Source organism: Phoenix dactylifera, chromosome 16 (genome assembly GCF_051530095.1).
Source record: "Phoenix dactylifera cultivar Ajwa chromosome 16, Ajwa_hap1_PhDact_Kaust_v1.1, whole genome shotgun sequence".
In the NCBI taxonomy this organism is placed as follows: domain Eukaryota; kingdom Viridiplantae; phylum Streptophyta; class Magnoliopsida; order Arecales; family Arecaceae; genus Phoenix; species Phoenix dactylifera.
Genome location: NC_143205.1, coordinates 18299924 through 18322961, shown reverse-complemented (window position 1 = coordinate 18322961; position 23038 = coordinate 18299924). Strand labels below are relative to the sequence as shown.

At 36.3% G+C, this 23038-nt stretch overlaps 1 protein-coding gene across 8 annotated transcripts; it reads left to right on the top strand.

Annotated features, from left to right (window-relative positions):
• The first annotated feature begins 1036 nt into the window (after positions 1 to 1036).
• On the top strand, positions 1037 to 21778 carry MLH3 (MUTL protein homolog 3). Of its 8 annotated transcripts, XM_088713013.2 has the most exons (26): positions 1037 to 1274; positions 2524 to 2660; positions 4287 to 4338; positions 4429 to 4476; positions 7797 to 7951; positions 8038 to 8095; positions 9896 to 9953; positions 10087 to 10179; positions 10261 to 10426; positions 10504 to 10519; positions 10596 to 10816; positions 12394 to 12472; positions 12581 to 12637; positions 12898 to 14388; positions 14475 to 14559; positions 14646 to 14781; positions 14875 to 14928; positions 15018 to 15095; positions 16283 to 16327; positions 16408 to 16461; positions 16572 to 16678; positions 19135 to 19183; positions 20154 to 20213; positions 20981 to 21053; positions 21205 to 21290; positions 21412 to 21778. In XM_088713013.2, the coding sequence occupies exons 2-26, from the start codon at positions 2535 to 2537 to the stop codon at positions 21595 to 21597; spliced, it is 3633 nt and encodes a 1210-aa protein (XP_088569139.2). In that variant the 5' UTR covers positions 1037 to 1274; positions 2524 to 2534; the 3' UTR covers positions 21598 to 21778. The 8 variants fall into 8 exon arrangements, 5 of the variants coding, with proteins under 5 accessions (XP_088569139.2, XP_038970986.3, XP_038970987.3 ...); XR_015974210.2 differs by having other exon boundaries at positions 14895 to 15095; positions 16408 to 16457; XR_015974211.2 differs by having other exon boundaries at positions 14895 to 15095; positions 16408 to 16498.
• Positions 21779 to 23038: the final 1260 nt, after the last annotated feature.

Below are 23038 nucleotides of genomic sequence, written 5' to 3'. Positions count from 1 at the left end.
ACCATCATGCTCACAATATATGTAATCAGTCTAGAATAACTAGTTGAGCATCTACTTTATCATCCATGGATGAATTATGTCAAGGATTGTTCAAAGTTTAGTTTCGCATACAGAGGTCAAACTAAAGAAATTAATGGATTTCCAAGAGTTACATCATTAATGTCCTTCTTTTTTCTTTTCTTTATTTTTTTTTACATTTCCCAGCTTTTTATGTAGTGGCTATAAAATGACTTGGTAGCCGCTACTATGAGAATGAAGTATGATCAAATTAAATAGGCATAAGGAATCTATTGCATTTTTTTTATCCTATAGAATTTCTTCCATGCATTGACCCAATATGAGGTCACTAAATGAATATATGCAAAAAAAAAGAAACGAGCTTATTAAACATATCATATGTATTTTTAGCACATGATTAGTTTAAAAGGATTGACCTAGCATTTGTTTTAGGATCCATGGGTAATTTTTGTTAATACTCATTTCATGGGGATGTGATAATGTCCTATGCCATATGCAAAGAACTATATTATTTAGAGGATCAACAAGGGGTTTGTTATTAATTCTTTACTTTCCTTGTTTTTATACAGCGATCCTAGATGATGTGGCTGACACTATATGGAAATACCCAGTGTAGAATAAAACATAGAGTTAAAAATATCAATGATACTATTAACTTCTTATTTATAAGATATCTTTTCAGTCGGTGGACTTGAGGCCCGTTTACGGAAATATAAAAAAAATAAAATTACATCAAACCCTACACAGAGAATAAATTAAATTTGAAATCATTGACCATAAATGGATAAAAATTTCCATGTATTTCGAGCAACTGCTGCATGGAATGCATGTGAAAGGATGGTCATAATAAAAAAATACTATAAAATTATGGATGGTCATGATCCTCCTATTCTTTTATCAAAGAATAAGTAAACTAAAAGAAATATATCAATTAGAGAGTAATATTTTTTTTTCCCGGATAGGATATATTATTAATTCTTTATTTGTTTTCTTTACGATGACTGTAAAATAGTTGCACGGTCATCATCTTGAATTAGGAAATATGGTCTGAAACATAATAAAAGAACACAGGAGGGATCTCTGTGAATTACTGGGGCCGCTCCGGTTCGCTTTATCAAGTGAACCGTCGGTTTAAGTTGCTCTTCTGGCGCCCAAGAAAGGCGGTGATACTCACTCCCCGTTCCCCGGAGAAATTTCACCGCCTTCTCGAGGCTCGGCGCTCGGCGAGAAGAACTCCGGCGACGAAACCCTAGAAAGTAAGCCCCAAAGCCTTCATCATTCGACCAGGGGAATTCTCTTTCTGATCCCTTTTCTAGAGCTATTTTAGCCCCCTTGCTTGATTTTTCTTTCCAGAGCTTTTACTCCCAAGATTCCGAGTTTCAGGGTTTCCTCTGTCGTTCTTGATACGAAACTCTGGTTATTAGAGTTTCGCTTTTGTTTCAATCCGTCTGGTTTCTCGTGCGATTTGATGAGGATATTTCGTTTTAATGACAATTTTGTGTTTTTTTACTCGTAATTGTGATTTTTTGTATCGAGGGATAAATCGTATTTTAGGAAGTCCGTTTTTATTGAAGTCTGCGTTTCTTTATTGCTGTAGTTCTTTTTTGGACGATGATACATCCTAATCTGTTTGGTATTGCAAGATTTTCATGGTATACCATCATAGGGTTCTTGAACAATTATATGCTAAAGAACTGCTTCCAGTCTTAAATACAAGCGAGTTTTTACTTTTTGGTGTTATCATGGTTTATTAAAGTCTGCGTTTCTTTATTGCTGTAGTTCTTTTTTGGACGATGATATATCCTAAGCTGTTTGGTATTGCAAGATTTTCATGGTATACCATCATAGGGTTCTTGAACAGTTATATGCTAAAGAACTGCTTCCAGTCTTAAATACAAGCGAGTTTTTACCTTTTGGTGTTATCATGGTTTATTGAAGTCTGCGTTTCTTTATTGCTGTAGTTCTTTTTTGGACGATGATATATCCTAAGCTGTTTGGTATTGCAAGATTTTCATGGTATACCATCATAGGGTTCTTGAACAGTTATATGCTAAAGAACTGCTTCCAGTCTTAAATACAAGCGAGTTTTTACTTTTTGGTGTTATCATGGTTTATTGAAGTCTGCGTTTCTTTATTGCTGTAGTTCTTTTTTGGACGATGATATATCCTAAGCTGTTTGGTATTGCAAGATTTTCATGGTATGCCATCATAGGGTTCTTGAACAGTTATATGCTAAAGAACTGCTTCCAGTCTTAAATACAAGCGAGTTTTTACTTTTTGGTGTTATCATGGTTTATTGAAGTCTGCATTTCTTTATTGCTGTAGTTCTTTTTTGAACGATGATATATCCTAAGCTGTTTGGTATTGCAAGATTTTCATGGCATACCATCATAGGGTTCTTGAACAGTTATATGCTAAAGAACTGCTTCCAGTCTTAAATACATGTGAGTTTTTACTTTTTGGTGTTATCATGGTTTCTTTAAAAAATTCCTTTTGTTCTTTCAGGTTATATGTAAATGCAGAGCATAAAACGCTTGCCGAGAAGTGTTCATAGTCCACTGCGTTCGAGCATAGTTTTGTTTGACTTGCCGAAAGTCGTGGAAGAATTGATATATAATAGTATCGATGCAGGTGCGACCAAGGTAATGACTTACATCTCCACTTGCTTATCGCTTGGTTTCTTTTACCTGGTTTGATTTTGTCCAGCGAAGATTAATTCTCTCTCTCTCTCTCTTTCTCTCTCTCTCTCTCTGGTTTGATTTTGTCCAGCAAAGCTGGTTAATCTTATATTGCTTCCTTGTCTTGCAACCTCTTATTTGCTTAGTTATTTATTTTTAACAATGGAGTATGTATCATTGCTTGTGAACCATGCCATGACATTTGGATTTACAAGGCCAGCCAATAACTGTTAACTAAAAGGTCGCTACTCAACAAGTTGTGATCATTCATCTCCAACTCAATTTCATTTTATCACTGAAGTTATCATTCTCCTTTCCTCGTACTTATTCTTGCTCCTAAATATCTATCGTTACATCCAATATAAAGAAAGCTTATTTATGACTTTACAACAAAGTATGAAAGGACTTGTCATGAAATATCTCAGATATAATACGGGATGGATTTAGAGGATAGAACCAGTATTCTGGTGTTTTAAAGTAAATCCATAGACGTGTTGTTCTCTACATGTTTTTGAAACTTCATGGTTGGTTCGATGGTTAAAAAATAACAATTTGAATATCATATCATTGGTCCAAACTCCTCCCCTAGTTGAATTCTTGACAATATTTTAAAGTGGTATTCTGGTGTTTTAAAGTAAATCCATAGACGTGTTGTTCTCTACATGTTTTTGAAACTTCATGGTTGGTTCGATGGTTAAAAAATAACAATTTGAATATCATATCATTGGTCCAAACTCCTCCCCTAGTTGAATTCTTGACAATATTTTAAAGTGGTTCTGTTTGTCTGCAAGCCATTGGTATGATCTAGGCAGGCTTGACCTAGGTTGGCCATGGTTCCACAATTGGGTGGACTAAGGCGCACTAATTGGCTGGGGTCTTCTTTACCCCTTGTTATGGTTCAAATAAAATATTATATTAGCTAAAAGAGAAGTGGCATACAATTAGCTTCTCTAGTTCCCTTCTATATAGTTACGTCTTTACCCAACTTCTTCAAACTTGGCATGTACAAAGTTTATGCATTATTCTAAATTTTTGATGTTGCTTCCTTGTTTTACCAAGTGTTTATCTTTCTACTCTCTCATCTACACTTTTGAGCAACCATTATTTTAACTAGAGCTTAGAGGCTATGTTGATAGTGATTTCCGTGGTCATTTGATTGATTGCTTCCACTTGTACCAAGCACAAGTTGTTACTTGTCTTTATTTGATTATGTAAGTGAATAATGATTCTAACTTTTGGTGGTAACTTGTAAATATCATAGCTCTTGTTCACCAACTAGCATCCGGGGTTGAAAGTGAATTGGTGGAACTTGGATCTAATCTGAAAATGACCCAATTTGGAGTCACCATACATCCATGGAGAGGATTGGCCATGGGTCTCCAACCAAAAATCCAACATCTGACTTGACCAGTTAGATGATAAAAGTAGATAACAGTTATAAGTCTGACCCACAACATTAAGACCTAACCAGATCTTACTCATCCTGTGAGGTGGATGGGTTTGATCTGAGTTTTACATCCTGGAAGTGACTTGCACCTCTACTCATAGGAACCTTATTGTTAATATTGATGTTTTAATTTCATCGTTCAGGTTTATGTTTCTATAAATATCAGAGCATGTTACGTCAAAGTAGAAGACGACGGTAAGCAAAATTCTGCTCTTTTCATTTTAAATAATTTTTAGAGTCATACAAGTAATTGCTTGCTATTCTTCACTTTCTGTGCAATTCCAGGTTGTGGTATTACAAGAGATGGACTGGTCATGTTGGGTGAAAAATATGGTAGACATGATTTTCCCCCATTTTTGCCTAGACAGATGCTGTGATAGTATACATTCAATGTGCAACTTATTTGAACGAATTAATTATAGTGCTTATCGTATTTCTGTTTATTGTAGAAGGTTTTCTGCATGTTATATCTGGATCTTCATGGCATTGTCGCTGTTCGTAGAAGTTTGTCTTTCGGTTGTTGATTGACTCTGCTTAGAGATGTATCTATTTCTCTTAAATTTTCAGTTCAACATTCTGATGGTGAAACATGAAGGAGACCCTATATGCATATGCAAGCTATGGCTATTGATTTCTGATGTCATGTGACATTTTTATCAATAAACTGTTTTAGGGATGAAATCTGTTGATAGGTTGGACATGCTGTTTTGACGTAGACTGTATATGCAAGCAACAACAATAGATATCTGGTGTTTTGTGGTATCTGTACTATGAACTGTTTTGAGTCTTTTGACTATTAATGATAGGTTTACATGCTTTGACAGATGCTTTCTTGCAAATCCAAAGTTACTGAAAGTCTGAAACTAAATTTTAACATTGTGCTTCATGAATGTTCTTTTAGTCCAATAGAAAGAATGTTGAGTTGTACAATCTGGGGGATGGATATGCAATGGTGCGGAAAGATAGGAAACATTTGGAAATGATATTCAAAATAATTACTTAATAACCTAAAATATATTTTATCCTTAAATAAAAAAATTGTTATAAAAAATTGTAATACTAGATTATATTGTCATATCATAAATAACATTTTTTAAATTCTTATATCCTTAAGCCTCTATACTTGTACATAGTCAAATTTGTATTCAAATACATCATCTATGACAATGCCAACTTCCATGTCTAGTTGCATTTTGGAATAGTATGGTCATCACCAACCTTGGCAATTGACATTATATCTTTAGCATGTTTGCAGTGGTGAATGATAATTTATGCCTGCCCTCTTGGAAGAAACAAAATGATGTTTCTCTTCATTTCGATGTTATTGCTAAAGTCTGGTGTCGATAAGAGGGTACATGCTTGCTTATACAATATCCATCTTTGATATGTGACCGGACATTTGTCCAGAGATTATTAACTAGGCTTTAGGTTGCCCGTACCAACTCATGTTATAAGATCATCTAGTAGACTTGCAATGTATGCTTGTAACAAGCTTTACTTATATTTCTTATGCATTTCAGGTCTTCTTCATGTTGAGTTGTTCGACCAGATCAACTCACAAATTTTGACTCTAATTAACCTTTTTGTTTGTTTCACATTAATCCAGAACTGGTAAGCTTTCAGAAAGTCTAAACTTTAGACAAATTTATGTCTCGTGTAAATGAAACTGGCCACTCATAAGGACAATGTTAAAACATAAATAGATCTTTCTCAAATATATGTAAATTGATTAGCAGCCTTTCTTAAAGCAACTTGATTTGCAGGAATTCTTCCTCTTATTATCTCATCCAATAGACATATCTTTTTGAGTTGCTGATAATTAGCTGGGCACTCCCTAAAAATTGAAAATAGCACTCTATTAGACTTATCTTTCTGAATTGCTGATAATCTACTGCATGCTCCATAAGAAATGAAAGTAGCATATATGACATCAAGATTCTTATTGGGTAAGCATACAACGTTGATAACTTTGAATTGAACCCATCCATCATTTAATTTATAATGTTTTCTACAAGGGTTTAAGTATTGGAATTAATACTGCACTAGTTGGGGGCTCATAAGGTATGAGAGTAGGTGCTAAGGTATCAAAGGTAACACTAGCTATCGCCAAGGTTTGCTGAATCGATACTGGGGGGTGTGTTGGCCGATGATTGGTTCGATATAGTATGGGTCCATACCATGCCATTCCAGGGTGTACCAAATCAGGGATAAGGAGGGGAGAGGGAGAAGGAAGGAGGGAGGGAGGGAGGGAGGGGGGAGAGAGAGGGAGGTAGAACTCTAATCCTAACCTTAACCTCAGGGGGTTGGAGAGAAGAAGGGGAGAAAGAGGGATGGGGGAGAGGGAGAGAGATGATTCGTACTTATTCGGCTATGCTTGTTCACCAAAGAAGCTTGGGCGGTCATTGGAGGAGGATGGTGGAGGGGGCCGGAGGATTTCTAGTGAATGGTAGTAGTGCGGGTGGTGTGGGACTGAGTGTGCTCGAGTTGGTCATCATGGGATTCGAGAAAGAAATAAGGGTGGGGCGTGGGGAACTGAATGTGAGAAGCTACCGGAGGAGCCCCACGCTACGGCGGCATCGATGCCTTTGGCGAGCTATAGAACTCCTCTTCTATCTCCTCGCCCATTTTTGTTAGCGGAAGTCTGGAACTACCATCAGTGGTATACAAGGATTGGTGGCTTCGATGCTTTGAGAGAAACGAAGAGAGAGAGAGGGAGAGAGATTGCAAAATTGGGACCGCATAGGGAGGGAGAGGGAGAGACCGCAAAATCAAAACCACGAGGGTATCGGAATTTTATTGAGGGCCGAATCATCCAGACCGCTCGAATCGTTCCAATTCTTGATCAGTTCGGTTCAGTACGATTTGAACTGCTCGATATGAGATGGTTTGGTCAACCTTGAGCTATCCTATGTCAGTGCAGTATGGTATTGATGAGCAAAATAAATATCGATCCCTATTGATATTAGTATGGTATGCCTAGTATTGACCGATACCAACCGGTACTTCAATCCTTAGTTTTTAGACATCGATGATAACGCTTATAGTGAAACATTTTTCTCTCGGTATTAACACGCTAATTTTCACTGAAGATTAGCAACTAATTTGTGACATTGTATGAGTGACTGAACTAATTCTAGTTTTATTTTTCCATATTAGATTATTTGTCCTTTTTGTGAAAAGGAAAGGGTAAAGGGGCTAGAAGATTGCTACATTGTGTAGATTGCTGACTACTTGAGGGTACAGAAAGCTAGTAGGAGTTAATGCTTTTTATGTTGAGATGATTTGTCAAACGGGATTAAGTGATAAGCTATACTGCTCCAAATTGTAACTAAAATCAGAGTGCAGATGACATTCAGATGTGTAAGTTATGCTTTAAAATCCCTATTTTGAGAGGAAAATGCTTTTATGAGTAATTATATGTTATCTTTTGGGACATATAATGTTGAACAATTTTGTATCCAAGATTGAGTACACTATAAATAAATAGTACCGTCAATCCTTTTTCTTTACTCTGATGTATTTTGTCTTTTTGTGGACACACATATAAATGTATGTACACGTGCAGATGCCATCAAGTTTTGATAATTTTGATTTATGTATGCCATTAGTCAATAATGAAGTTGATGAGGTGGTTTAATGTGGTGTATGAACAGTGACGTCCAAGTTTGGCCTCATGGATGACATTGAATCTAGTTCTAAAAGCCTGGGTTTTAGAGGAGAGGCATTGGGTTCCCTTTCTGATATTTCCTTAGTAGAATTTAGAACAAAAGCTCGCGGGAAACCTAATGCGTACCGCAAGATTTTAAAGGCATGCATTTTCTTTGGATTTTGAAATTAAACATAGTTCTACTTATTTATATTGACTAATCGTCTCATTCTCATAAAATTTTTCAGGGATCGAAGTGCTTATTTTTTGGAATAGATGATCAGAGGGAAGTTGTGGGTACGACTGGTAATGTGCCTATGCTTATCTGAATGAAGTATTTTGCTCTTGTTTTTAAAGAATATTCGCAATCCTAGTAGCTGTCATAAGGCTTGTTTGTATGGTAGACTGATTGTTTATGGCATTACTTAACTCTTGTAACTTTTTCCCTATGAAAGACACTCTAATTTCATGATTTTGTGGTTATATAGAAGGTTTCATTTTATATGAGAGCAAAGAATGTTTTATTGCATTGTGGTATCTTTCTCATTGTGATGACTGGACCACCTGGAATCATGTCTTAATTTCTTGTTAGTGGATTTAAGTTTCTAGCATACTCTCATAATCGAAGTTGCAGGGTATTGGAGCCCTTCTTTAGCTTTTTTCAGTGCTTGTCCATATGCACTATTTGATAACAATTTTAATTATTATGAACGCACAATTGTCAATGAATGTTGTCATCATTTTCTTGGTGTATCCACTCTCTTTACTGTGTTTGTCAATTAACTGTACCACTTTTGTGATAGTTTACTTACCTAAAAGGAATCTCCCAAAAATGATCAGCCGTTAATTTTATTTTTATGATTGTTATCATAGGCTTCAGCCTAAAATACTCGTATACTCATATTTTGCTTACCACTTGTGGTTGCAGTATCCATTTGACCTTTTGCATGGTTTACCTGTAGATTTGCGAGTTGTTTAATCAAAACAGTTTATATCTGAGAAGGTCCAGTTCTCCTATTCCTTAATGACAATGCATGCTTCTAACCAAGCTACCACATAGTCGTAATTGCAATTATGGTATTTTTTGATGTATCTGGAATTTGGATGCCAGTGCACCAACCATGTGATATCTAATTTGTCCATTTTGTCTCAACCATTGTCATTATAATTTGATTGTTGATAATATAGTAATAAACTAATAATACTAGTATTTCAGATCAGGGCACTTTTATACCATACATCGCACTTTTGGTGGTTTTTGTATTATTCATCTGCCTAAGCTTGTTTTTGAGGATTTCCTTTCAATTTAGCCTTTTGTCTTATAGTTCGTATCTTCTAGGTGAATGCAATTCCTTCTGCTGGACCTTATCTTCTTACCTATACACTTTGCTAGTATCAGGGGATCTTGGAATGTGGTTCCTTGATTGCTTTCTTAAACTTTGTGGATCGTATCTTTGAATTGAACAGGGCTTAATATTGGTTAATGTTAACTCCACAAATAACTTTTTTTTATGTACACTTCCTGTTGGTTACTTTCTTATTATCATCTTCTAAGGAGAAGAATATATTTGTGGCCATATCTACGTAAAAGAATAGGGCATTTATCAATTTCTCAGTATGAAAATTAAACTCTGTAGTTTACAATCTTCAATATTCATTTTTTATCTGATCTGGCAGTGCAGATTTGTGTTGGTTTGCAATGCAACCCATATCGAAACTTGTAAAGAATCAGGTCTTGGAATTTAGAAACGTGACCTAAGCTAACATGATGCATGATGGTTCACTCTTTCTAGCCTAAGTCAACCCTTATTCCCATACTGCCCATTAACCTGATGTGCCAATCTGACTCCTGGCCATGATATATTAGTTTTATTAAGCAGGCTGTTTTGGTAGCTATGTTTATATGAATTAGTCAGCTACTCTATTGATTATATTTTCATCTATTTTACATACTGCTTCTACTGTAGATAATCTTGCATATATGTTAGCTATTAAGTTATATTGGAGCAGCATCATCTGAACTAGCATAATTCTGTGGGCTTCTAGATGTCTTTTGCATATCAATACAAAAGAACTTATTGTGATGAAGGCTCCCATGTCTTGCAGTTATTGTTCGAGAATTATTTTACAACCAACCAGTTCGAAGGAGATGCATGCAGTCTAGGTTTTCTTTCCTGATTTCAGTCCTTGTTATGTTGCTTTTTGTGTCACGTAGTTCGCACATGCACAGCTTAATGTCATTTGTAGTTTATACTGATTTAATACTGCTGTCACTGCTTATCTTTCTATCTTGGAAGCCCCAAAAAGGTTCTCCATTCTGTGAAGAAATGTGTGCTTCGAACTGCTCTTGTTCACCCGCAAATTTTATTCAAAGTCACTGATATTGAGAGGTGAGATTTTTGTATTAAATGATAAATCAGTCACAGCTTTTTCCATACCAATTAACGACATCATGCCTCTTGTGAGTGCAGTGAGGATGTGTTACTCTGCACAATTCCTTCGTCATCTCCTTTGCCTCTTATCTCTGATGGTTTTGGGAATGAAGTATCCAGTTCTCTACATGAAATTGTTTACTCTGATCAAAAACTGATGCTTTCTGGGTATATATCTGGGTCTGCTGATGCTTTCTCCACAAAGGTACAAACTTAGGAGTAAGGTTAGACAGTTTGACTTATTCATGAATGTTGTAAACTAATTGAACCTTTACTTTGCAGGCTTTCCAGTATCTCTGTATCCTTCCCCTCCACCCTTTCCCTTCTATTCCATTGATTTCTTCAAGCATTTATTGTGACCTTGATATTTTCAGATATTAACTCAAGGTTCGTTAGCAAGTGCCCAATTCATAAATTGGTTAATGATCTCGCTGCTAGATTTCAGGGTTCTTTAGCCCAGAGGGTCGAGCCTGAGTTCCATAGGGGGAAGAGACTCAAGAATCATGGATATCCAGCATATATGTTTAATCTATGCTGTCCTCCTCTTAGTTATGATCTAAGTTTTGAACCTTCAAAGACAATTATAGAATTCAAGGTGGTAACCTTATGCTTAATTCGTGCTTCTTTATTCTCTTCTCCTTTGTGCATTTAACTTTCACTGCCTATTCAATATGTTTACATGCATTACAAGACTTTATCCGTTTTAACTTTGCCAACCAGCCTTAGCTCAGCTAGTTGGCATTCCTCGCCGCTTTTGAGAGGTCCTGTTTGAATTAGCACTCTGGAATTAGGTGGAACTAATGCTAATTATTGTGAGGCTGTTGTGCCAATGTTGTCATCATTTCGTTTTGGGTGATATTAGTGTGTTCATTTCAGTTATAGGTTGAGTGGATGAGAACTCAGAGTCAAGGCTTTGCTCAAAAATGATAAAGGTGTGTTTTGATTTGGGGCACTGGGGAGATGCAAATTTGTAACTTTTAATAGTGATTATTTTGTTAGGCCTGTTTACCAAGTCTTCTTGGTTGGCAACCTTTTCCTTGGTTAGCAAGGAAGGAATTTTGCTTGATATGGTTGGTACTCTTGTAAGAAAAATTCACTGATGTCTTGGAATAAGTGATGATAAGATATGAGATACTGTTACTCCACTTGCAGCATGGATAGTTTTTAAGGTGAGACTTAGTAAGCTGACTTTTACCCAATTTAATGTGATAGTTTTTCATTTCATCCTTTCTAATCCATCAGTTGATGGCTTTTGATTTTTGCATGGGAGGAGATTTGAGTTGGAATAACTTAAGTCACTTAGGGAGAAAATTGCCTGCTGTTTTTGGCTACCAACAGCTTCTTTTCACATGTGACATGGTCTGGAAACATGGTCACTGATACTCAGATATTGACTTCTTGAAGTAGTTGACATGAAGAGAACTGTATTACCATGTTGTTCCCTGCTTTCATGTCCTTTGATCCATAGTTATTGATTATGAAGCATCTATATGTTTACAGTTTTACCAGAAATGTCAGGAAATGATTTGGAGCAAATTTCAATTATGCATTTTGTCCAGCTTCCCCCATTCCTTTGGTTAGCTATTGTATCAAATTATCAATAATATATGCAATACTAGAGTCATTATAAGTCACCCAGCTCAATGAAACTTTCATGTCTTATTTTGCTGCTTCAGATGCATTGTTTAGTGGGAACCAGGGATTATTCGAAATATCTACCTTTTGTCCCTCTAAATCAACTCTTCTGATGAGTATAATTCTAAATTATTATAATTTATATTCCTGTACCTTTAATAGAAAACTATGGGTGTATCTCTATATTCTTTCTATCCTCAAGAGATGTTGTTCATGTACAGATGGCTGATGGGATTAGGGAGTTGGTTGATTTTTATCTATCTCTAGCCTTAACTGTGTTGTAAGCAGGGTCTCTCTCTTTATAGGTAATATTTGAACTGATATATTGTCTTTGCTTCCAGTAAGAACACAAAAGGCAAATCTGTATATTGACACTCTTGCTTCATTGTATACATTGATTCTGCCTCTGGCAAGATACCCTCTGTCTCATCTTTCATATATTGTGAATTAGTTCATCTGATAATGCACACTTTATTTTGTTCAGAAATTACTTCTGCCACTTTCAGCAGGCCTTTGATTTTTCTGTTCTTTTATCAGGAATGGGGTACTATCTTGATTTTCTTTGAGCAAGCCATCATGCATTGCTGGGAACAACTTCAGGCAAAATCACTGCAAGGTCAACTCTTCCGATGTAATGATTAATTGAACTGAATATCATTGTTGGATGAAACTGTTTTTAAGTTTTAAAAAGTTTTTTTGTTTCACATTTAGTGTTTCCTTGCAGGAAAATCTTTTGCCTATAAAAATGGTATATCTATGGAAAATGAAGTTCAGAAGGAAGGTACTGATGTTGCATCCCTGATAGATAGCAGATAATGTGGATTCTTTAATTCTTGAAAGAATTTCTCTTTTTGTATATATGCCAAATTAATTGCAAGATCTTGCCATTTGCCATTTTTCTTGCATGATTAAAGAAAATTCGACATGAATTTCTTCTTCTCAATATTTCATATTGTCAATCATGTAGTTTTCTACTCTGTACATATTGGAGAGTGAGGTTAAATATGTTTCATAGTCTTTATCAATGACTGCTTTTGGCAGACCTATTGACCACAGACATATCTAAGACCTCTAACATGAGAAAGAAGAGATGCAATATCCAGTTACGTCATTGCTCTGTTTCTCATAGCCCAATTAGCAGTCCCCTCGAGATTGCATCAGAAGATATTACTACTTCTCATGGAAGATCATCTAAAGATCGCAAGATATTTTCCCTGGAGCCTGAACCAAGCCAAAGTGATACTGAGTTTTTTGGTTTTACTGATTGCTCTTTGCAGCATGTAATTAATGACAGAGCGGATGTTCTAGATTCTAGATGTGATCAAATGGGTGGCATAAACCACAATCCTCTTTGGTGGACAAGGAATGCTGATTCTTTGCCTCTGGAAAATCATCTCATTCCTGATCTTACTTCTGAAGTTAAAGAAAAATGTGATATGCAAGAGTTTGTATGGAAGAACAGACCTCCTAATGGCACCAGAAACTTGAAAGGAGAATTAATTAGTTGCAACATGACTGATCCTCATGACATCTTGGTAAATGCTCAGAAAGTTCATAATCCATTACACAATCCCAACCCCAAGTCTCTCAGCAAACCAGGGATGAAAGAAAGTTATCCTTTAATGGAGAATGAGCTCTGTAACTCAACTCCCAGTGGTTTTGGCATTAAGCTTGTTCATTTAAGAAAAGAACTTGATTCAAATGCTTTGGATGCTAATTATCACGTTGAAAGTTCAAGTTCTAGGGATATTTTTTGCCCCAAAAAATTTGATGCTGCTACGCCCTCATTCAATATAATTAGAAAATGCCAGGCACTTAGGGACTTGGATGTGTTATCAAGTGATTCAGTTGGCCCTCATTCTTGTGATCAAACTTGTTTATTTGAGGAGAACAACCTTCATAATAGGCTAGAAGTTTGTGATACTGGCTCCATATGTCAGTTACCTAATGAAGAATGCCTTCTTTATTCCCGACATCCAACTTTTGATTCTAGAAGCAGAGATTCATTGGAATGGAATTTGAGATCTTTAAGATGTATTGATGCGGGGTACTCTACAATAATGGAAGAAAAGGATGAATTTTTCAACTCTCTTCGGAATAGTTACAGTGAGATTTATCCTGATGAAATCTGGGCAAAAAACAGATCAGATCATGAATATTGCTCTAGTCCCAAGAAAGATGTGCACTATGGCCACCTTTCAGATGAAACAACTTTTGGTGATGTTTGCTTGTTGGATAATTTAAATCATGAAACTAGCTGGTTGTTTTCAGACTCTATTAATGTTAAAAGGACTGATGGCTATTCCAAATTTAGAGTTCACCCTGTGCACAATCATGATAAGGGGGTTGAGAGCTCATTGCATGAACAGGGATTTCGAAATCATGTACTGTCTCAGGCTCACAAGGTTAGATCAAGGAGGAGTTCTTCAGCTCCACCATTTTACAAAGGGAAGTGCAAATTCTTTACTTTAAACTGTTTGACCAAAACAGCGGGAAAAAAGCCTGATTTTGAGTTTTCAAAGGCTTCACCAGGTTTGTCAACTGTACAAAGAATTTCATATCCTTTCTAAAACACAGTGGCGGGTTTTAAAACTGTTGCATGAATTCATGTCTTGCAGAGAGCATAAACTCATTAGATAATGTGTCACAATCTAATGCATCACAGAAACCTCTTAACGGGGAGGTTTCCCAGCCGCAGATCAGGTAGTTCATTTGTTGGTTGGTTTAATTATGAAGGTTTTCATATACAAAAGGCTGTTCTGAGTCGGCAAAATTCTTTCTTGAATTAGACAATGCATTGATGAAAAGCGGAGCAGACAAGAGATGAAAATATCCTACTCCGTAGGTTCTATCACTGATGAACCGGAACATGTTGCAGCTGAAATGACTAAGTGGCGAACTGGCATTTTGCAGCCTACAGTTAAAGTATATCTGTGATAATAAAAGCTTAGATAGCTTCTTGGAAATGTATCAGTTCATTTCTTTTTGGATAATACAGCTTTTTTGACTAAGTGATAGTTATCTGTTTGTTTTCCTAGGATGGGGACTTCTGGCATAATTCTTTTGAACAAAGTGAAGATATACTAGACATTTCTTCTGGTATTTTACATCTCGCTGGTAGCTCCTTAGTGCCTGAATCTATTGACAAAGATTGCCTTCAGGATGCAAGGGTTCTCCTTCAGCTGGATAGAAAATTTATTCCTGTAATGGCAAGTGGAACACTCATCATTATCGATCAGGTTTCCATTTTTGCCTTTCTTTATCTAGTGTCAAACTATCTCATTCTTTCATATATACACACTTCTTGTTGCCATATTACAGATGATGATTACCTTGAGTAAAACATGTATTGATCCGTTGTGTTTTCAAGAATGTGGGGATGATTGCCTAGACTTGAACATGAAGACATTGAAAAGTGAAGAAAAAAGAGTCAACAGCTGAAACTCCTCAACAAGAATATTTAATGCTAATAAAAATGTGATACTGCATATATGTTTGTGTCAAGCACTGACATAAGTAACCAGTATAAGCATAACTAACTTTGTAGATTCTAAACATATCTGGTAGATGTTATTTGGAACTTCATTGTTACTTCGTGAACAAAAGTGTGACAAATATGAAACACAGTAATCCAATTAGAGGGGTACAGTGTGACATAAGGAATGTTATGTGCACCACACATGCTGGACCATTTTTTGTTCATGCAAGTCCAAAATGTGTGTTGTGTGTGTACACCTAGGAATATGTGTGTTGTATGTGCCTATGTTTGTGCATATGCAGGGTGAGGGGTCAGATGGACGCATGTGTGCGCGAATGAGATTAGAATGATTGGCTTATGACTTTGATATAGTTTGGGTTTTTGACTAGTTTATGTTGAATGTAGATTGTTTGAGCATGTTAGACTAGGGCTCGATTGGTCTAGGCAGGATGCATTTTTGGTTTGCTTGGTTTCATTCAATCTTTGATTTGCTGTGTTTAGCTTTGGTTGGCTTGAAACCCCATATGAACTGATCAAGTTGTATGCTACCTATGTGCACCGAATTGGAAAATCTTAAAAGGCTTTCTATTAACGTAGGAAACATTTGACTGTTGAGAGTACTGAATTTGAAAAAGCAAGGAGAGCTGTGGAATCAAAGCAAGACACAACATCTAAACAAACAGGGGGAGATATGTAGTTATCTTACAGCAACAAAGAACTAAATGCAGCAAATTTTATAGGAATTCGGGATTTTTCCATTGAATCTGCTCAAACCTGATTTTTCTAAAATGAACATTAGTAGAGATTGCTTATGTTGAATTAATATGAATGAGTTAAAGGCATAAAAAAGAATTAGCCTATTTAGTAATGGTCGATACTCTATACACATGATTCTCCATGAATTTGCTTAGCCTCATGAACATAGTCAGAGTCTCCTGTTTTTTACAGCATGCTGCAGATGAACGAATTCGCTTGGAAGAGCTTCGCCGCAAGGTTAGTTCATCTCAATGAATTTCTTCACAATAAAAGTTTAAGAAAAAAGGCAGTTCTGTGCCTCAATACTGTTTTTCTAGGTCCTGTCTGGTGAGGGCATTGGAATTACTTATCTGGATCCTGAGCAGGAGTTAGTATGTCTATCTGATTATCCTTTTTCTTATGCAACCTGTAAGCATGTTTACTTATTTTTGGTATTTCGATATTAATTGCCTTTTTACCTTTATTTGTATATCGATGTCAGGTTCTTCCTGAAATGGGGCTTCAGCTGTTGCAAAAATATAGAGAGCAGATACAGCAATGGGGTTGGATCTGCAGCACTCCTAGTCAGCCCTCAGAATCATTCACAAAGTACGGTTTTGTTAATTGAATATTTGTTTTCTATCTGCTTCCATCGTATTATTGTAGAAGCAATGTCTGTCATGCTGACATGTACCACCCTGTACTAGGCATACTGTAGGTATTGGTACGATACCGAGGTTCGGTTCAGTATATGAGCAAAACCATCCGATGCAATACATGGATGGGCATGAGAAAGTATTGTGTCGGTGTAGCATGCATACCGTACTATACCTACCAGAAAGTTCCAATACAGTAGCCAGCACTGGTACAATGGACCTTGATTAGAAGTCTTATCCAATTTATTTGGAGAACCATGAATCCTTTGTTTTGGTTGGATGCTATGAGATCCTTAGAGACACAAGCCTTCTGAATTTTTTCAATCCTTTCTATACATTTCTCTTCCCCCACACCACCACCACCACAACAACAAACAATTTGGGCCCCTTATTTGTTGTGTTCTTGTTTGCTTTCTTTTTTATCACTTCAAGTCCTAGACTTCACTGAGTGAACGGATTTGTAATTTTCTGCCTTCTTTACCTGGAACACGTTAGCATTTTCATTTCTTCTAGTTTCACTAATTTTCTCAGTACTCCAATTTTACAATGTATTTGATATTATAATTGGCTTACAAAAGTTTGCCTTAAGTGGTTAAGCCTCTTATTGAATTTATGATTGTCACATGATAACTTATGAGTTATCTCGTGAAACAGATTATGAAATGCCAGGATGGTTTTCAGTTCGGACTTTGTTTGTGCAAGAGGACTTCATAGAGAATTGTTGATTGGGAATTTGGGATGTTTATATGCTTGGTCTGTGACTATTTTCTTTAGTTTGAGGGTGGTTTGAGTTGAAGGATTACCACTATTAAATTAAGTTGTCACTTGTTTGGTATGTGGCAATTGGGAATTTGCAACAGAAGGGTGGGGAGGGGCTTTATTACTTTCAGACAGGATTTGGAAATTTGAACTGCAACAAAATAAGGGCAATCATCAACTGGTCCATTCATTAGGCTTTGAGGAGAAAATACTACTCTCTATTTCTCCCCCTCCCTCCCTGCCTCCTTCTCCCCAACATATTAAGGTGTTGTGGAGAATTGACATACCTGATTTCACCAGCCTAACTTATTATGGCTGACTTGTGGCCCCTAGCCAGGTTTCATTTGACATGTTTTATGTTTTCTATTTCTCAACAAGTTCTGATTTTATCACTTGTTTGCCATGTTTGTGCCTATTTCGTCATCAGAAGGAGAACAGGAGTTAGAATGAAGCCAAAAGTGGCTCCAGTTTTTCATGAGTATAAAATCCCGATATACGTACGTAAATAATAGTGTTGGGGTCACCATGGTAGTAAACATATTAGAGTGCAACAACGTGGTATATATTGTAGAATACAGATATAAAAAACCCTTTCTCTCAAAGTAGCAGATCAGATGTCAAAGTATTTGGCTAGGAGAATGTGCAAACAACCAGTATTATATGATTTAATAAAGATATTGGTAAATGGTAAGTGGTGCATATAAGGTAACGAGAGATCCTTAGCTAGACTAAGAATTCTACTGGAAAGATGTCAATCATTAAGTGCTTGGGAAGCCTATGGAGTACCAGATTGTTGACTTTTTTAAATAGCACTCTGGTTGCTGCAAGCCTGCAATACACTAATATAGATAAAGAAATGGTAAACTCATTCTGGGTATATGGAGTTTCTTGAGACAGATGTTCTTCGTTGGGAGTTATCTAGGCTGGTGGCTGCTGAGGCAGCAGGGTGTATCTTTTTTATATTTTATTTTTGGAGTCTCTCCCTTTAAAATGTACCCAAAAAATGGCATTCTCATGTTAACAAGAAAGTAATAAAGCCACGATCTTTTAAGTAGTGTCAGCAATGGGGAGGATACACCAACGATTTTCTATTTCACCAACGATCAGGAATCTGGAAAATTTGGTAATGGAATGAGTCTATTATTGTTCATTACACTCTTTTCGTAAACTGATCGTTAACAAAATTGACTTACTCATGGGTACTTCTGATCATATACAATGGCTGTATCTTTGAGAATCTGAGATATTATAGTCTATCTTTGAAATGTACTGAAAGAGGCAGCATTGTTGCTACATAATTTGATTCCATGCGATACTTTATGTTATCCTTCAACTTACCCTTGTGGTCTAATTTCAACAGTATAATACCGTATGACACACTTACCATCATTTTTCTCCAATTTCATATTAAGCATGTTAGATTTCTCAACATCTTTTAAGATTAATCCATAAATTGTCTTGCAAAATTCACATGGTTATAAAAATCACATGGCATGCATTATCAAATATTTATAAATAATTCATGATGTTTGATTGTAAGATGTTTTTGATTTGCTTGATTCACTAAGTAGATTGGTATCATCATATCAGCTAAATTTTGACTCTATTTACTTCCATGTTGAGACTTAGCAAACTTTTACTTGTTCTCAGGAACATGAACCTTTTTAAGAGACGTGCATGTGGTGTTTCTCTTGTTGCAGTAAGTACCCCTTGCTTGTATGATTATCTCTGTGTTTTCTCCACTTCTTTTTCTGTATCAAACATATACTTTCATTATTTCTTGATAGTCTCAACAACATTGGATGTGTGAAAGTAATTTATTTTTTGCCCCTTTTCTTTGATGAATCTTAAGAGGATCAGTCTGATTTTTTCTTTTAGTGTACATCATCTAGTCAAAGATGAGACTGATTTATGATAAGAGGCTTATGGAGAATTTATTATCAATTTTTTATGCTAATATTATGCAACAATTGATGATGTCAAACTTGAATCAATTCAATATAGTATTAGAGCCGAGAAGTTCTTATTGGTTCTTTGCCTTCTCATAAAGTATTTGTGGAAGCTGCTTGACAAGGCTAAATTCCGACATAGTGACTGTGAAATTGATTTATGCTTTTTTGTCTGGGATATTGCCTCTACTACTTTGGCACAGCAAATGTAGTGCAATATCCCACATGTCCTGGCAAATATGGAAGAGAAGAAAGATGGGACTTTTCAAGGACAAGATTTCGAAATGATTTTGAAAGAATGTTATGTACTTATGTCTGTCCAATGTTTGGTTTTTCAAGGTCGCTGATTCTTTATTATGCAAGTGATCTAGCTGGTAATTTTTTTTTCCAATCCACTCCATGTAATCACCTTGTTAATAGCATTGGAAACTATACATTTTGTTTTCCATGAAATTGGGTAGAATGGATCTTGGAAAAGTAAAGTTTTAGATTAGCTAAGTGGTTGGGGCTCATAGCTTGGCTGGTAACATTCTACAAGCTTGAGCACATGGTTACAATCTGAATGTTTTGTTTATATATGTCAAGCTGAATAGACAATGATTCAAAGGCCTTTTTATATATGTTATATTGTTTTTGTGGGCGATACATTCACAACATTACCTGCCTTAATTGTGTGATGTTCATACACAATCATATTTATGTTCTAAAATTGCCGTGCAGGTACCATGTATATTAGGCATCAATTTGACGGACAAAGATCTTATAGAATTCATTGAGCAGGTAACCACAACATTCCTTGTAGTTTTCTTTTCTAATAGACATTTGAGATGTCTTCATTGTTAATTTTTAATTCTTTCTTCTTTTATTGTCATTATTTATGTCATTTGACTATTATTATGTTATCTGTAGTGTAAGCTCGGTTTACATTTTCCACTTTAACACATTTGACTCTCAACATTGGGTTGTTGCATTTGCAGCCTTTTTTTCAAGAGCTTTAGTGAAAATGTCCGCAGTTGATCTGACTTAAAATAGGAAGACGCCAGCATCTTATCCATGACATTCCAAACAAAGTGACTATCAAATTCATGCTTGGTGTTAGATGTCGTGCATGTGCTGACATGCTGTATTCATGGTTTCTTTGTATTTTCACCATCTTGGCTGCCACATAAGATGTTCAGCATATCAGAGTCAAGATCAATTTCCAGGATAGTGATTGTTAATACTAAAATATATCAAGTATATCTGTTGTTTTCTGAAACTCTCAAACATGTTGACCCATATTGCTGTTATTTGTGAATGATATGGTGCATGAGTTGTACAACTTCAGATTGCCATTAACCTGCACATCCAATTGATGGATTGGTTTTGTTTCTCATCTCAGTAAATCCAACTATAATCACCACCACCCCCCCCCCCCCCCCCCCCCAAAAAAAAAAAAAAAACAACACACACCACCACCAACAAAAAAAAAAGTGGCTGTTTTCTAACTTTCTATGATACTTGAGATGTTTTCTCCTCCCTGATTTTATTGTTATTGCAATGTCCAGCTTGTTGAGACAGATGGATCATCAACTCTGCCACCTTCTGTTCTTCATGTTCTAAACTTCAAATCCTGCAGAGGTATGCATGCTTTCTCCTCTATCTCATTATTGAAACGAGGGGAGTATGGACTCGTGTATTTTGGTGCATAAAGAAAAAATCCTCAGCTCCAAGTGTTGGGTTGCTGTTGTCTGTTAAATAACTGATTTGAATTCTATTTCCATGAATTAAGGTGCGATCATGTTTGGTGATTCCTTGTTACCTTCAGAATGTTCTCTTATTGTTGAAGAATTGAAAGCTACACCACTATGCTTCCAGGTAATTTTTCTGCACTTTAAGCATCATCTGATGAAAACACAGCCTGTATTATGAGTTTCTTAAGAAATTACGGTGTCTGGACTCATCTTTACCATACTGACAAATGACAAACCGTTGTTAGTGTGCTCATGGGCGACCGACTACTGTCCCTCTTCTCAATATGGCAGCTCTTCATGAGCAGTTGGCCAGGCTTCAGGTGCAGCAGGAGGGCCCAAGAGAGACATGGCATGGACTCAGCCGGCATAAATCCAGCATTAGACGTGCACAGTTGCGTCTGGATTCTGCGAGAAAGTTTCACAGCCGATAGCATGCTAGAGTAGCTTACATTTGTGGTCTGTATAATTAAATGCCACCACTCCGTTGCTGATTGTAGTGCATTATAATAATGTTTGTATACAATTATCATTCATTTGTAAGAATCTAATAAACATGTTGTCATCTAGTCAACCATTTGTAATGGCAATAAAAATTTATTCCCATTTAACCAAGCAACCATTCTGCATGCTATCCTGATTCCCGTCGTCTGATTGTTTCTAATTATTCTGCTATATCTTATCGTGAAGAATGTGATGGTGTCCGCATGTACGTGAAGTTTTTATTTTTTTTATTTTTTATTTTGGCCTGGTATATGTGCCTGAGGTCATGTCGCGGCTTCAGGTATGACCATGAATGTCTGTTGTCGCTTTTACTTGGGGAGTGGTGGCCAACATGTCCAGAGTTTGCTGACGAAGAACAAGCAAGCCGAAGGAGCTTTTATTAGTATGAAAGATATAAATTTTGTCTGGACATCTCATGCATTGAGCTATTCAATTACAACTAACAAGCTTGATCTAAATGAAGGCATTCACAACATCGTAACAGCTGTTATAATAGTTTTACAGGGATGCCTGTTATGCTATGCATATTTATAACAAGTATCTAAATTGACTGTTATTTGACCATCATCCTGTTATAACGACCATCACGTAATAATGGAATGATAACCATGCATTTGCGATCTTTCTTTATTTTATTTTTTTCAAAATCAAAATTTAACCAATTTTTCTCTGAAAAGTTCATATCATTGAAAAAATAGTTTCTGATTGAATAATAGTTTGGACAAAAATGTCTGTATTCTTTGATTTGTTACTTGTTGGTTTCCATTTTAATGCCATTGCAAGATCATAAGAAGTATTAATTCTAGTAGTAAATTTCAAATCATACGGGAACGGACAGGCAGAGAACGGTTCATAATGGCTTCCGTTGGGTTCTGTTAATAGCTGCATAGCAGCATCAATAAAACCAACCTTCCAAAGCTTGTGAACTACCTAACAGCTTGTCTCTATATGGTCCGCTTCACCTTGGGAGCCACCGCGCTCTTGTTTTTTCGAGATTAACTTGGATAGTAGTAATTGACAATGAAGCTCATGGAGGAGCTGACTTCGTCACCCGGAATTTTAGTTGCTCTTTGTGGCTGCAGGTGGTGTTCAGCCAATTAATATTATTGTCCCAATGGTGGAGCTGCGTGGAGCATGGGAAGGGCTTGCATATGCTACCATAATGCCCAACCCATATTGTTTTGGAGGGTGATTGAAAATTGTGAGTAATTGGTTGTCTAAATTGGAAGTCCATGCCAACAAAACTTATCTCTACTTTTGGAGATGGCATCCAATCTATGCTTCTTTGATAGTGCTTGATGACTCAAATGGGATCGCTACGGTGATTTTATATTATTGGTGACCTTCATCGTGGGGTAATTAAACTCCAAT